Genomic DNA, 15783 nt, shown 5'->3' with positions numbered 1-15783 from the left:
CAAATGAGAGTCTAAAATAACACCTAAATATGTAAAATTATTAACTGTTTCAATTTCCTTTTGATTGATCTTAATTCTAAAACCACTCATTTCCTTTTTTCTAATTGAAAAACACATTGAGACAGTTTTTGTACAATTCAGGGTCAAACAACTGTTCTGTAACCACCGTGAAACACCAATCATTTCATTTGTTAATATTTCTGCAGCTAAACTTGGAGTCTTTGCAGATACATAAATGACTGTGTCATCTGCATATAACTGACATTTTGTTTGCTTACAACATAAAGGTCCCATATTGTCAAAACTGAAATTTCCTGGCTTTTTTCATGATAACAGAGGTTTAGGGGCTACGAAACTACCATACAGTATAAGTTTCAAAACAGTCGATCCACAGACAAATGCACACAGCCTGCATAAAGTAGCTGTGCCTTTTCACGAGACTTCCTTATAAAAGTGATGTCAGAACTACTCAGTCACCGCCTTCAGTCACAACCCCCACCAATGGTGGGTCACTCAGAAAACAACAGGCCAATCAGAAGAGAGGCTCATGAATATTAAGTAGACAGGCCAAAATCGACCTGTTCTTGGCAGAGCTCCTGAGAAAGCTGTACAAATATATTGAGATGGTTTTTGGTACTTATACCGCAAATTTCTTTAGGACATCAAAACCTAAAATAAAACTTAAGAAAGGTGTACAATATGGGACCTTTAAGGTCCAGATTTACTAAACAGGGCAAATTATCGTGAGAGCACAATCCCATAAAAGCACAGATGGGAGTGGAAAGTTCTGCTCGAGGTCTACTGAACTGATCAAAAGTGACAGTAAGACATTTATAATGTTACAAAAGATTTCTATTTAAAAGAAATGCTGTTCTTTTGAACTTTCTATTCATCAAATAATCCTGAAAAAATGTATCATCGTTTCCCCAAAATATGAAGCAGCTCAACTGTTTTCAACATTGATGATAATAATAAATGTTTCTTGAGCATCAAATCAGCATATGAGAATGATTTCTGAAGGATCATGTGACACTGAAGACTGGAGTAATGATGATGAAATTTCAGCTTCGCATCACATGAATAAATTACATTTTAAAATATATTTAAATATAAAACAGTTATTTTAAATTGTATTTACACATTTACAATATTACAGTTTTACTGTATTGTTGATCAAATAAATGCAGTCTTGATGAGCATAAGAGACTTCTATAAAAAACATGAAATTATTTCAATTCTCTTTCTGAGCCGGAAATGAAACATAACTCCATTAAGTCTCCAAAGCTGTGAAAGAGGAACCTCTGAGCTATAAAATATTCCTATGGGAGTGTTTAACAATGACAGAACATACATAAACCAGTGCTGTTTTAATCTCCTTTCATCTCTCCATTCTTATACCTTAACTTCAGTTTTTTTTCTCTGTGAACAGAGACACAGGATGATTTGGAGGCGCTTACTAACGACATCAAGAAAATGGCCAACAATGCTCGAAACAAACTCAAGAGTAAGTGTCCTTACATGTGTGCTGGCCTGCTTTGTGCTTTTCCCATTAGGGCAAAGAATTAGGACACACATAAAAAGGTTTGGCTTTTCAAACACACCTGACCCAAAATGATATGAGCCATTTATCCACCTTTAATGCAGAGTTTACCCTTATTTCAGTATCATTGAGACACTAATATAGTTTTATTTAATATCTGGATTCGCTTGTATTTTAGAATTTTCCGTTTCATGTTATTTACTTGACGTCTGTTTAATTTAAAGTACTGAACATGTTTTTTTATGGTTTTAGTTGTAGTTAACTATAGTAAGTAACCCTGTGCTGTGTGAATGTGTCCGTACAGCCATTGAAAGGAATCTCGAGGCAGAAGAAGTAGAAAGAGTATCAGCCGACATGAGAATACGCAAATCACAGGTGAGTCAACATCCCGCTCGTGTAACACACACAAATACACACGCTCTATTAACTCTGCTCTCATGTTGCCCCGCCAGCACGCTGTTCTTTCCAGGAAGTTTGTTGATGTGATGACCAAATACAATGAAGCTCAGGTGGACTTCAGAGAGAAAAGCAAAGGTCGCATTCAGAGACAATTAGAGATCAGTAAGTGTCGCCCGCACTCTCACTCCTGACTAAACACCAGTGCATGAGACCTTATTGAACATCACCTCACCCTCACAGTGGGTGACGTTTCTCTCTCAGGCTTGCGGTTGAAGCGTGTCAAACTGACACTGTGCTATTCCTCTTTTCTGTCTTTGACTTGCTTTTGTTCTGCTTCTGGCTCTAGCTGGTAAAACCACTACTGATGAGGAGCTGGAGGAGATGCTGGAGGGAGGAAACGCAGCCGTTTTCACTGCAGGGGTAATGCGTGTCTTCATGTGTGCGTGCGTGTGTGTGGGGGGCCGAGCTGGAGTCAAGACCAACAATTCAAACCGTTTTCATTCACCATCCATATTCTAAAGCAGTGGTTCTCAGTTATGGGACTGGGGAAAATACCCACTAGGGGAAGTCCCCCCTGCTGTCAATCATTTCATCCCTTAAAACTCATCTTTGATATTCAAAATGGCATATTTATGTTTTTTTTTCCTGTGAAAATAATTTCTTCCATGTCTTAAAATAGTCTTATTGTAACTTTACACCTTTGCTTAATTTAGTATACGCAGGACCATGAATATGTAAATGATCCCCGCCGCCACTCACTCACGCCAGCTCGGACTACCTGATCCACTCGCTCAACTTTACTGTAGGAAACTGTACACGATGACAAGTGGAAATATTGGTGTAATTCAGCAATGTATGTTTGAACCAGAAACTGATTCAGAAGAAGAAGAGGAAGAGCGAATTATACAGTCAGGCCCGGTTCTACAAGGGTGCTTTCTTTTCTTAAACGAGAAGTCCTCTCATTAAATAAAGTGTAGACACTATTACATAAGAGATTCATTGTGCAGTGTAGACAACTTCATTGATTATAACGCAACTTTGTGAGAACTGAGATGAGTGACAGCTGAGTGATGAGTGTTTTAGTGATTATAAAGGGAGCTGTCTTTGCGTGCTTTCTAGGCTATATATAACCCATTAATAATTTGAATAAAAGTTGAAGAGAAACCAGGATTCCCACAAAGCCTTGGAAAACATGGATATATGAGGCAGCTTGGATTTAAAAGTGTGATTTCTATACAATTTGATAGATTTTAAAATGTGATATAATACAATTATATATAATATATATATATAATACAATTTAAAGATATAGTGGAGGATCTTTCCGAATTTTAGATAAGACCCGCCCTCTCCACTTTTTGAATAAGTTTGATTGATTCACCAGAATGATTGACAATTAGGAGGACCAATAGTATAGGTGATCCACCCGGAATCATTATTATTATTATTATTATTATTATTATTATTATTATTTATTTTTTATTTTTTTAAATTGTCAAGCTCTAAAATATTTTATTGGGTAGAAACTCTGAGCAACTCTTATTTATCCAATAAATCACAAACAACTGGAAAAGTCCATGTAAAAATTAATTGGTTAAAAAGAATGGGATGCCCGAAGAACATTAAGCTCCTAAAATTTCTGGAATCCTGAAATTTGATTATTTTAATAATATTTAAAATTTAAAATAAAAAAATATGATTAAACTTTAGACATAATTTAATTATAATTATTTTCAAAATCTTGACATTATCGAATTGGTGGCAAAAAAATATATATTTTGTTCATATTGACCACCTCTAATACGACAACAAAATAACTTTATTAAAATACGTTGACTCTGGCCGGCCTAATCAGCACATCTAGCAATATTTTGTCACAAATGTAACATTTGAGTGATTCATTATTTCCTGTGATTGTGGTTGCTGTGTAAATACACCCTTATCATAACATCAATGCAGAAGTAGCCCACCCACGTACTTTATAATGCAAATGTAATGCAAACGCAATACTTTTCATATAAAGTAACAATGGTTACTTTTTATTAGAAAGAACAGTGTAACATGTTTCTTTTAAAGCAGTGTTCTCTTAACACTGTTACAACTGAGGTACATGTTGTAACTGTTTAACCGGTCACTGATGGCGAACACCACTAGTCTAGTGATAATTTGAGACCCTTGTCTTAGACCATAACCTGACCATAATATTTCAAGACCAAGTAATCCCAAAATCTTTTCATACTACATCCTGATAAAACTGCTGTTTGTGTTGTAGATCGTGGATTCAGGGATCTCTAAACAAGCGCTGAGTGAGATTGAAGCGCGTCACAAAGACATTGTGCGTCTGGAGAGCAGCATAAAGGAACTGCATGACATGTTTGTGGACATCGCCATGCTGGTGGAGAGCCAGGTACACACACACTTTCATCGCACGCATCTGTCCAATATTTTCTCCATCCTTTCACACTGTCATTGTTTTCTAACTTTCCCCTCATTGTCATGTATTTCCTTCTCTTTCTCTGCTTCTCTATGTCTGGTCTGTAGCATCCTTTCCTCTCTTCCTCTTTGTTCAAACTCGTTCTGTTGGTTTGGTCTCTTGGCTGCTAAGCCATATGCAACAGGTCGGAGTGACTTCCCATCAGCCCCTTCTTTCACATGTGAGTGTTCTTAACTCCTCTTTGTTCATACCTTTTTTATTTCCCTTACTGCCTGTTTTCCTCTCATTCATTTTTGCTTTATTTGATTTGGTCACAAACTTTATTCACCCATTACACCTTCGAGATTTGTTTAGAAGAAATTAATGTCAATAGATGTTTTCCAAAACCCTGTGAGCTGCTTATCTAGACAACATTTTAAGCATCATAAGCTCTGTTTACACCTGGTAATAATACAGTGGTGGTCAAAATTGATGGCACCCCTGATAAATATGATAAAAAAATGGCTGTAAAAATAAATCTGCATTGTTAATCCTTTTGATCTTTCATTCAAAAAATTCACAAAAATCGAACCTTTCATTGAAGTAAAAGAACTGAAAGTGGGGGGTAAATCACATTATAAAATAAATGTTTTTCTCCAAAATACGCTGGCCATAATTGTTGGCACCCTGTTATTAAATACTTTTTGCAACCTCCTTTTGCCAAGATAACAGATCTGAGTTTTCTTCTATAATGCCTGATGAGTTTGGAGAACACCTGACAAGAGATCAGAGACCATTCCTCCATACAGGATCTCTCCAGATCCTTCAGATTCACAAGTTCATGTTGGCGCTTCTTCTCTTCAGTTCACCGCACTCATTTTCTATCGTGTTCAGTTTAGGGGACTGGGACGGTCATGGCAGAAGCTTCATTTTGTGCTCAGTGACACATTTTTGTGTTGATTTTGATGTGTGTCTTGGATCGTTGTCCTGAATGAAGATCCAACCACGGCCCATTATAAGATTTCTAGCAGAGGCCGTCAGGTTTTGATTTTTTTATCTGTTGGTATTTGCTAGAATCCATAATACCATGTATCTGAACAAGATGTCCAGGACCTCCAGCAAATAAATAGGCCCACAGCATTGAAGATCCAGCAGTATATTTAACCGTAGGCATGGGGTACTCTTCATCCCTGTTTGCATCAAACACATCTGCTGGGTTTGCTGCCAAAAAGCCCTTTTTTTGTTTCATCTGACCATAGAATCCGGTCCCTTTTGAAGATCCAGTCGTGTCTGACAACTGAATATGCTGGAGTTTGTTTTTGGAGGAGCGAGGAGGATTTTTCTTGAAACCCTCCCAAACAACATGTGGTGATGTAGGGGTTGTTTGATAATTTTTTTTAGGCTTTCTGACCCCCAAGACTCAACTAATCTCTGCAATTCTCCATCTGTGATTATTGAAGAGTCTTTGGCCACTCAAACTTTCCTCCTCGCCGTCCATTAAGACAATATAGACACACGTCCTCTTCCTGGAGGATTTGTAATATCTTTAGTTGATTATAACTTCTTAATTATTGCCCTGATGGTCAAAATGGGGATTTTCAATTCTTTAGATATTTTCTTACAGCCACTCTCTATTTTGTGATGTTCAACAATCTTTTGCTGCGCATCAGAACTATATTCTGTGGTTTTCCTCAGTGTGATGGATGATTCAGGGAATTTGGCCTTTGTGTTTCCTCATATTTAAACTCCTGTGAAACGAGAAGTCATAGCTGGACAATTTCATGTTCCTAGTCATGCTGGTGTGCTAAAAAAGGTAAATATTAATGGGAAAATACTTCAGAGATATTTTTCTCATAAAAAATTCTAGGGGTGCCAACAATTATGGCCAGCGTGTTTTGGAGAAAAACATTTATTTCATAATGTGATTTACCCCCCAATTTCAATTCTTTTACTTAAATGAAAGGTTAGATTTTTGCGAATTTTTTGAAGGAAAGATCAAAAGGATAAACAATGCAGATTTATTTTCTACAGCCATTTTTTATCATATTTACCAGGGGTGCCATCAATTTTGACCATGACTGTATGTGTTTTGGCCAATCGGACCACAAGTATGCAAAGGGAGACATATTCACATTTACACCTGGTGTTTTAATCCGTCTCTTTTGTCCACTTTTAGCCACTTCTGGACAATGGGCGGGTAAATGTATGGGCTTTTTCAGATCTTTCGATCTTATGGACAAAATAAACTTGCGCAATTTACATATGAACACGACCAGAAAAACACACAGAGAACATCAGCTTTCGTTTCTGCCCTGACAGTCGCAAGACCAGCCGAACACTGTGAGTGTGTGTTAGAAATCAGGAATGGTGAGAGAACATTGTGCTTGGTATGTTTTTCATCTTCAAACCAAACTTGGGTCTTCAGGTGACAAAGTTTAAATCCAGTCTGGCTAGCGTGATTTCCAATAATGTTTGCGCATTAGGTCAGTAGGCGGCGAGTAGGCGTCTTGTGGCTGTTTGAATGCATTCGACCAGATGAGCGTTTACGCTATGAAAGCAATCCGGTCTAATGTGTTTTCGACTACCTCTGGAAGTGTTTGAAAGTGGACGAGCTCAAAATGTTTTAGACCCCGTTTACACCTGTATTTAGCGCCGTCCACTTGTGATCCGATCGACCAGAATGCATCTTAATACCAGGTGTATACAGGGCCATAGAAACACTAAAGGTGAACAGTTGCCAGCAAATCTATACTTAATAATTATATAAGACACCTCAATTCAGTCAGCATGTAATACAGCATTGCATTTGTCATTTAAGAAAGAAATGGAGGGCAGAATCAAGTAAAATGCTAAATATACAATTATTTATAGCATATTTAAGTATATTACTTGTAAATCTCTGTATTTTCGGAGACCTCCGACTTGTACCACCTGACTGCTGCAGATTCATTTTGGCTTTGATAGCATTGCCATATAAACGTATAATTCCAAGGAGTCCAAGGACGCGAACAGACTTGAAACATTTCTTATTATTATCATTGTTGAAAACTGTTATTGCTGCAGTGACACACTTTTTTTCCGGATTTTTTGACGAAATAGAAAGTCATTTATTTGAAATGGAAATCTTTTGCTACATTATAAATATCTTTACTGTCATTTTGGATCAATTTTATGCATCCTTACTCAATAAAAGTATTAACTTCTTTAAAAAAAAAACTTCGATTGGTAGAATATAATTCGCGCATGAGTGATAATTTGCTGAGGCGTGTTTCAAATCAATTACTTATTAGTTCCTTAGAAGGCAGCTGTCTATGTAGACCTTTGCAGTTCACAAGGTTTTGGAGCCTATACTATATATATTTATAATATACTATTTTGACCAATCCACCATTATTTTGCTTAACTGCTTGCTATGGAGGATAACTGAAAGGTAAGATTGTGGTATTTCTCTAATTAATCCATTTTATTCAAGTCACTGTTCTATAGGGGAGACCGGGGCTAGTTGTCACACTTTTTACTCCAGTGAATCAGGGTGGGCTTGTTTTTGAAAACCAATTTCTATATAGCCAAAAAATATATATTGAACATTTCTACATTATTGTACAGGAAATAAGTTACAGTTCATTAAACACATTGACTGTTTAAGTCTAGGATCGGAAATAACTTCCCTGTGTGTCAACTAGACTTCACATCTATGTGTGATAGACACCCTGTATGTGTTTTCATTGTTTTTTCCCCCTTATGTTTCAGGGCAACATGGTTGATAACATTGAAGTGAATGTGGGTAAAGCAGTCGATCACGTTGAAGCTGCAAAGGCTGAAACTAAGAAAGCAGTCAAGTATCAGAGTAAATCCAGGAAGGTACGGACCTCACCTGCCGCTCAAGCTGACCTTACAATAACAGTCGCTGGTTTCTGCTGTCTCTTTTCTCTTCCTTTTTTGCCCCCCACCTCTCTCTCTCTCTCTCTCTCCCCCCTCTCTATTTCCTCTTTCCTTCTCTCTTCTTCACCCGAATCCATTGTAGGGTGGTATGATTGACAGGATTGAGAACAACATGGACCAATCAGTTGGCTTTGTGGAGCGGGCAGTTGCTGACACTAAAAAAGCTGCTAAATATCAGCAGGAGGCTCGGCGTGTGAGTTCATGATGATTATCAGCCCGTCCCGTCCCTCTGTTCCACCCTTCCCTAAAGACTCTCCGTACTGTGTCCAAGCCCTGTGACGTCACACAAACACAAACAAACTCAGTGATTAATACTAATCCTGATACGCCCTGAAACTTCCTATTACAGGATTTCAGCGTATTTCAGGTAATGAAATGAACATTAAGCCACGTCGTCAGTTTACATTTCATATTAATGGCTAGTTGGCAACGAAATATTTGACATATTACAAACACATTCATATAGTTGAGAAGAACTGTTGAAACGTGAGTACAAACGGCATCTTGTGGCGTGAGCGAGAGCTTATCGTTGCTCCATGTGTTAGCATGGCAATTTTGGCCTTTTTTGCCCCTTTTATTGATACAGATGGTATAGAAAATACAGGAAATTATGTGGGGAAGGGAGAACAGGATCAGGAAATTCATTAAGTTCAACTGAGACCATTTGCTTAATCCACAGTCCTTACTGTGAATGATTCATCTGTGCATGTATATAAAAAATTAAAAACTTGCTGAAAATACTTCTCTCAATTGTCAGCTGTACAAGTTTATTTTTGTGCTCTTCAAGATTTTTACATTTATTTTAAAGGGACACTCCACCCAAAAATGAATATTCCGTCATAGTTTTCTCACCCTCGTGTCGTTTCAAACCTGTATGACTTTCTTTCTTCTGTTAAACAAAAAGGAAGATGTTTTTGTAAGAAGGTTGGGAACCAAACAACATTGGACCCCATTGACTTCCATTGTATAGACAAAAAAAAAAAAAAAACTAAGGAATTTCTCAAAAAATCTTCCTTTATGTTCCACATAAGAAAGTAAGTCATACAGGGTTATTGGTCACAGAATTAAAAAATTTGGGTAAACTGTCCCTTTTAAATGTATAGTAATAGAGAAAACAAACAGCATAGACAAAATCAAAGACAAAAGTACAACAAACAACACAAAAGTGTTTTTTCAAGTAACAAATTTTCTTTCTTTCTTTCTTTCTTTCTTTCTTTCTTTCTTTCTTTCTTTCTTTCTTTCTTTCTTTCTTTCTTTCTTTCTTTCTTTCTTTCTTTCTTTCTTTCTTTCTTTCTTTCTTTCTTTCTTCAATGCCAGTTTTCTAGACTTTGTCTATTCAATGAATGCAGTCCTGAAATGAATGTCAGTGGATCTGTGTCGGTTTATGTCTGAATGAGTCGTTTAATTGTTACGCAAATGTTAAAGTAGATGCTAACAGTTGTGTGCATCTGTTGTTTTTTTCTTCACAGAAAACAATCATTATAGTGTCTGTGGTTGTGACGATTTTGGCAATTATTGCCTTGATTGTGGGTTTATCTGTAGGTCTGAGATAAAGTCTCTGGTGAGTAAATTTCAGAGGAACGTGTGTAAGGTTTTGGAGCTGGGAATGGTGTTGGTGTTTGTTTATTATGCAGATGTGAAGCTCTTGTGAACGGGATTTTAGCTGATCTTCTCTAGTCTTCCTCTGGGATGTCAAGCATGCTTTGTTTGGTTGTTTGGGCATCTGTTGGTTTGGTTGTAGTGTTTATTTCTATGTTCTGTGTGTGTTACGGTTCTGTAGGGCTTTGTTGTTTGTTCTGATAGTTATTCGATGTTTGCTGCTGTTGGATTAATGGATTGTGTTTGTTTCGTCTTTTGTAGAAGATGATCATACTGGGTGTGGTTGGTGCTGTTGTGCTCATCATCATCATCATCATCATCCTCACACAGGTTCTGTGATAACCTCTCCATCAGCACATCTCCTCTGTGGCTGCTCACGAACTCCCCTTTATTATAGCTGAACACTTCCTCCTCTCCTTTTCATCCTCTCTTCGAGTTATGAAGCAGATGCTCCGCCCCCTCCACCTGTGGCCCCTCCCTTCATCAGCACAAACCAATGGGAAACTACTCTGCTGGAATTTGAGTGATGGTCAAGGAAACAGATTTTTTTTATTATTCTTGTAAGGACGTGACGGGAAATGTTTAAGGAACTTTTACTACATGCCAGGAATGGCTTTTGAAGGAAGCATATTTTAAATACATGGACAAATCAAATGAGCACCGAATAAGGGATTTTTATGAGACTCACAAGGGAAAGGTAACCATTTCATGCCTTAATGTTTTTATTGTTTTAGCCTGTGTTCTTAAGACTTACTCAGACTTCAATGGCTACATCTACTGGACGAGCTACTAAAATGTTTTTGATCAAAAGGGCCCAGAGACTCAGAGGTGATTTCGGCTTCTGTTCAAAGACCCTGTGAAATGAACACAATAAGCTAAGCATTGATGGGTCGTCCAGAATGGAAGCGCACATCTGTATGTTTTTTTAATGTGATGACAAACTTCTGTATGGGAAAACCAGATGAAACCAAATGAATAAATTACATTATATATTTTCTAAGTATGTTGTAAATACATGGAGTGATTCATGGGGATCATGGTCTGAAAACTGCCTTTGTGCTGAAACATTCAAGATTTTATCTTTTTTTGGTCACTTCACTTGCTTACTGAAGAATTTTTGCTGGTACAATAATGCATCCTCCAATATTTAGCAGTCAACAAATATGGTTTTGAATAGTTTTAATGGGTTTAAATACAAGTATAGGTTGTCAATAGTTAAATTCTTAAACTATTATCACCTATCATAAATATGTGGTTCCAGACTGTGCTACATTACATAATATCAGCCTCATCACAGTAGGTTTAGAATTTACGTACTTAAATTTATTCAAATTACACTCAAAAAATGAATTCATTACCCTTAATTTAATTGATGAACGTTTTTACACACAATTGAATTTAGTTCTGTCATGACACTGTCCGCGTGACGTCATTTTCGTCATCACGAGGGTCAAGGATGTCCACGCAAGAACAACATGATTAATGTAGTAAACTTCAGTGTTAAGTATATTAGGTGGATTTAAAACAATGAAATTGTGACAAAATGCTAATTTTAAATAAATAACCTGAACAAGAGGCAAAAATATTTTTTGGAGTGTACAAGTATCACTCAGGTTCAGTGTGCCTTGTAATAAATGAAATGATTAGAACTGAAAACAAAGACATGTATCTTTCAAAACATATATGTTAATGTTAAATATGTTTTGGGATTGAATGTTATGGAATTGAAGATAAAATATAACAAGTATAATTGCACCACACCACATTCAGAGCACTCTTGTTTCATGTGCCAAGAACAATATTTTTATGTCAAAAAAAGGGTTTTTACCCATTTCGAAGTTAAATTATCATGTAGATTTATCCACAAATGTACCTCAATTTGAACCATGTAGTCACTTCTTTTGAATATATTTAAAGGATTTTAGGAGGGAGGGAGGGAGGGAACAAAATAAATGTTTTTCTCCAAAACATGTTGGCCTAAATTATTGGCACCCCTGAAAACATTTAATGAGTAAAATATCTTTGAAGTATATTCCCATTAATATTTACATTTTTTAGCACACCAGGGTGACTAGGGATATGCAATTGTATAGTTATGACTTCTTGTTTCACAGTATTTCAGAGTATAAATATAAGGAAACACAAAGGCCAAATTCCCTGAATCATCCATCACAATGAGTAAAACCACAGAATATAGTTCTGATGTGCAGCAAAAGATACTTGAGCTTCACAAAATAGAAAGTGGCTGTAAGAAAATGGCTAAATCATTGAAAATCCCCATTTCCACCATCAGGGCAATCATTTCCAATCAACTGAAGATGTTACGAATCTGCCTGGAATAGAACGTGTGTCTCTATTGTCTTAATACTTGGCGAGGAGGAAAGAAAAGACTGACTTTGGGTCAGAAAGCAATCAAACATCCCCTACATCACTACATACTGTTTGGGAAGCTTTCAATGAAAATCCTCCTCACTCATCAAAAAACAAAGTCCAGCATATTCAGTTGTCAGACACAATTTGAACTTCAAAAGGAACCGGATTCTAAGTTCAGATGAAACTTTAAAAAGAGCTTTTGGTGCAAACAGGGGTAAGAAATTCCCCATGCCCACGGTTAAATAAACAGCTGGATTTTTAATGTTGTGGGCCTATTTTTTTTTGCTGGAGGTCCTGGACATCTTGTTCAGACACTTGGCATCATTGATTCTAGCAAATACCAACAGATAAAAAATCAAAACCTGACGGCCTCTGCTAGAAATCTTATAATGGGCCGTGGTTGGATCTTCCATCAGGACAACGATCCAAGACACACATCAAAATCAACACAAAAATGGGTAACTGAGCAAAAAATGAAGCTTCTGCCATGACCGTCCCAGTCCCCTGACCTGAACACTATAGAAAATGAGTGCGGTGAACTGAAGAGAAGAAGCGCCAACATGGATCTGGGAATCTGAAGGATCTGGAGAGATTCTGTATGGAGGAATGGTCTCTGATCTCTTGTCAGGTGTTCTCCAAACTCATCAGGCTTTATAGGAGAAAACTCAGATCAGTTCTCTTGGCAAAAGGAGGTTGCAAAAAGTATTTAATAAAAGGGTGCCAATAATTATGGCCAACGTGTTCTGGAGAATAACATCAATTTCATAATGTGATTGACCCCCCACTTTCACTTCTTTTACTTCAATGAAAGGTTCGATTTTTGAGAATTTTCTGAATGAAAGATCAAATGGATGAACAATGCATATTTATTTTTACAGCCATCTTTGATCATGTTTACCAGTGGTGCCAATAATTCTGGCCACAACTGTATTTTCAGGGAAGTACCAGGACTATTAATGGGTATTGCTAACATCTTCAGCTAGTCAGCTTGAGATCCTTGCCGTCTAATCTGGTTATATCTCTTAAGCAGTAGGATAATATTCATCCGCACATTCACGCAGAGCTGAAGCACATCCAAAACAATGTTCTTCCACAAAATTCATGCATTTAGAGGGACAAAAGTTACATAGTGTAGGTTAGTATAGTGATGAATGAGGACATATTGCTGTACTGGATGACATTATCAGTACAGTGTCATTTTATGAGAAGGCTCGTGTTGACAATAAGCATTCAAGTTTGGCCTCAAACACGGGGAAGTCAAAAGCCTCAGTAGCATTGCCTGTTCAGGCTGAACTGAGTCGCAGTGAGGTGATTTTAGCAGGTTTGTGAACTGTATGTATATTCTTTACGCAAAAAGCAGAATTGTGTTATTAGGAAGCACTAACAGAATAACTTCTTCTTTGGTTTGTATTATGAGCCAATGACACACGATGTGTATTAAATCTAAACTCTTGACCACGTGCACTACAGCTGATGGTAAGTGAGAGATCTCTCTTTCTTAAACACACATGCACACACAGGCCCTAAACCTAGAAGCTTTTCCTTTGTTTTATTCCTCTTTCTCCCTTTTGTCAATTTAAAAGTATTGTGCATGATTTTCCATAAGCAACGTTTTAATGTGAACTGCTGTGAGAACTGTTAGATTTGGTGCCAAAAAATGTATTTCTCTTTCCCATGTGCTGTTTCTAACTTTCTCCTGTTCTCTTATTTGTTTCTGCTGTCTCGTAAATATCCATCTTTCTCTTTGTAGAAGAAAATGATGATCATGCTTTGCTGTGCGATTCTGGGGATTGTTGTGTTTTCTTACCTTTACAGCTTCTTTTCTTAATGGTAAGCATTCAAATTAAATATATAGTATTCACATTAGGGAAACTGTAAGGTGTGGACTCAACAGCCTAATTACACAAATGTGTGTTTATTTTTTATTTTTAAAGGTATAGTGGAGGATCTTTCCGAATTTTAGATAAGACCCGCCCTCTCCACTTTTTGAACAAGTTTGATTGATTCACCAGAATGATTGACAATTAGGAGGACCAATAGTATAGGTGATCCACCCGGAAGTAAAAAATCCTCCACTATACCTTTAATAATGTCTTCCAAACTAAAATTCCATGGAATGATACTGCAGTATCATATTATTATCTAGAATGAACAAATGAACACAACAGTACCACTGACATGTATTCACAATGGTCAAATATACTGTGTAAGGTAAGTTTGAAAAAAGAGGCTATAGTTGATTCAGGATAATTGGGCCATTTTTCCCAGTCACCTCAATTGCAAAATTCGCCAGTTTACCTGACTTAAAGGTGCAGTAAGCGATTTCTGAGAAACACGGTTGAAAGTGGATCGGACCAAGCTTCACAACACACTTGTAGCCACTCTTTACGGGGAAAATGAACCTTTAGGGGTTAATTTGTTTGTTCTGTTGATTTCAAATATAAACAGCATTTCTCAGAAACCTTTAACCCTATACATATTGTTATTAAATGGTAAAATTGCTCCAGCTGTGTGATCATCTCAAATTGTCATTCTTGCTATCTTTCAGGCTGAAATGATCCCGAGACTATCGTCAGCCAACTCCCCTTATATCTCCTGCTTTTCTTCTCAGTTTGATCCATGATTCCAAGAGATGCATCATTTGCTGTGTAGTGCACTTCAACCAGACAAACAAATCCTCACACTGACAGACCAACATGAGTGGCTGAAGACCAGCGCCCCCTGCCGCACAATAACACAATAGCCTACTCCTGTGCTGTTTGCTTCTCAAACAAGGACATTAATTACAGAAAGGAGCCGAGATATCTATATTTTTTTCTATTTCTTTGTGTGTGTTTTTTTTCTGGTTAGTTTTCGCATAGTCTTATAGTCTAATAGGAATGAAAACTATTATTGTTTGGTTGTATGTTTTTGTGTTGCTGTAGTAAAATACACGTCTTTTGAATACTTGTCTTTCATGTGTTATGTAATTATCTATTAAAACGAGACCTTAAGAAATCGTTTTTGTTGTCATTTGCTATATCCATAAGGCAAGTTGTCTTAGAAATATTGTGTTATCCTGCCTTCACGTGCTATCGGATTTATCGTAAATACTAGTTTCCTAGTTGGACATGAACACTCTCTCAAGTCAAAATGTGTATGCGACGAGTTTGTAATCACGAGTGGGAACTAGGAGATTTCCGAGTGAAGGCATGCAGCATTAATCCCCATCAGCGACCAATCAGGGTACAGACACCCTTCGGGTGTTTTTGAATGATGGCAGGTGGCTTTTGACTTAGCTGTTTTACAAGACAATAACTATTATAATGCCTTCGTTTTAATCCTCTTCTTATGAATTGTGGTGGTAAAAAAAAAAAAAAAATCAACCAATGAGTTTTCGGAGATTATATGCGTCCGTTGACGTTTCAGCAAAAATATTCTTGCCACTATAGGCTGATTTAATGACCCGATTTTCACTCCGCAGCCAATAAACTGCCCGATATAAGCAACAATCCGAACATTTATTGGCTCCCGTAAT

The 15783-nt window shown here is 37.1% G+C and overlaps 1 protein-coding gene across 3 annotated transcripts in view; it reads left to right on the top strand.

Annotated features, from left to right (window-relative positions):
• The window catches only part of stx3b (syntaxin 3b), a 34971-nt gene extending 19703 nt beyond the window's left edge, over positions 1-15268 (top strand). Inside the window, exons 4-11 of one of the 3 annotated variants that reach the window (XM_079893107.1) lie at positions 1430-1504; positions 1845-1915; positions 1993-2101; positions 2286-2359; positions 4212-4346; positions 8377-8487; positions 14017-14096; positions 14815-15268. In XM_079893107.1, the coding sequence (XP_079749233.1) occupies positions 1430-1504; positions 1845-1915; positions 1993-2101; positions 2286-2359; positions 4212-4346; positions 8377-8487; positions 14017-14094 (653 nt within the window). In that variant the 3' untranslated portion in view covers positions 14095-14096; positions 14815-15268. Of the gene's footprint in view, positions 1-1429; positions 1505-1844; positions 1916-1992; positions 2102-2285; positions 2360-4211; positions 4347-8102; positions 8214-8376; positions 8488-10154; positions 10241-14016; positions 14097-14814 lie in introns of those variants that run through there. The other 2 variants (XM_079893108.1, XM_079893106.1) reach the window with 2 other exon arrangements.
• The last annotated feature ends 515 nt before the right edge of the window (positions 15269-15783 follow it).

The sequence above is a fragment of the Squalius cephalus genome (assembly GCF_949319135.1).
Source record: "Squalius cephalus genome assembly, chromosome: 14".
Lineage (NCBI taxonomy): Eukaryota > Metazoa > Chordata > Actinopteri > Cypriniformes > Leuciscidae > Squalius > Squalius cephalus.
This window is presented reverse-complemented; position numbering and strand designations above follow the sequence as displayed.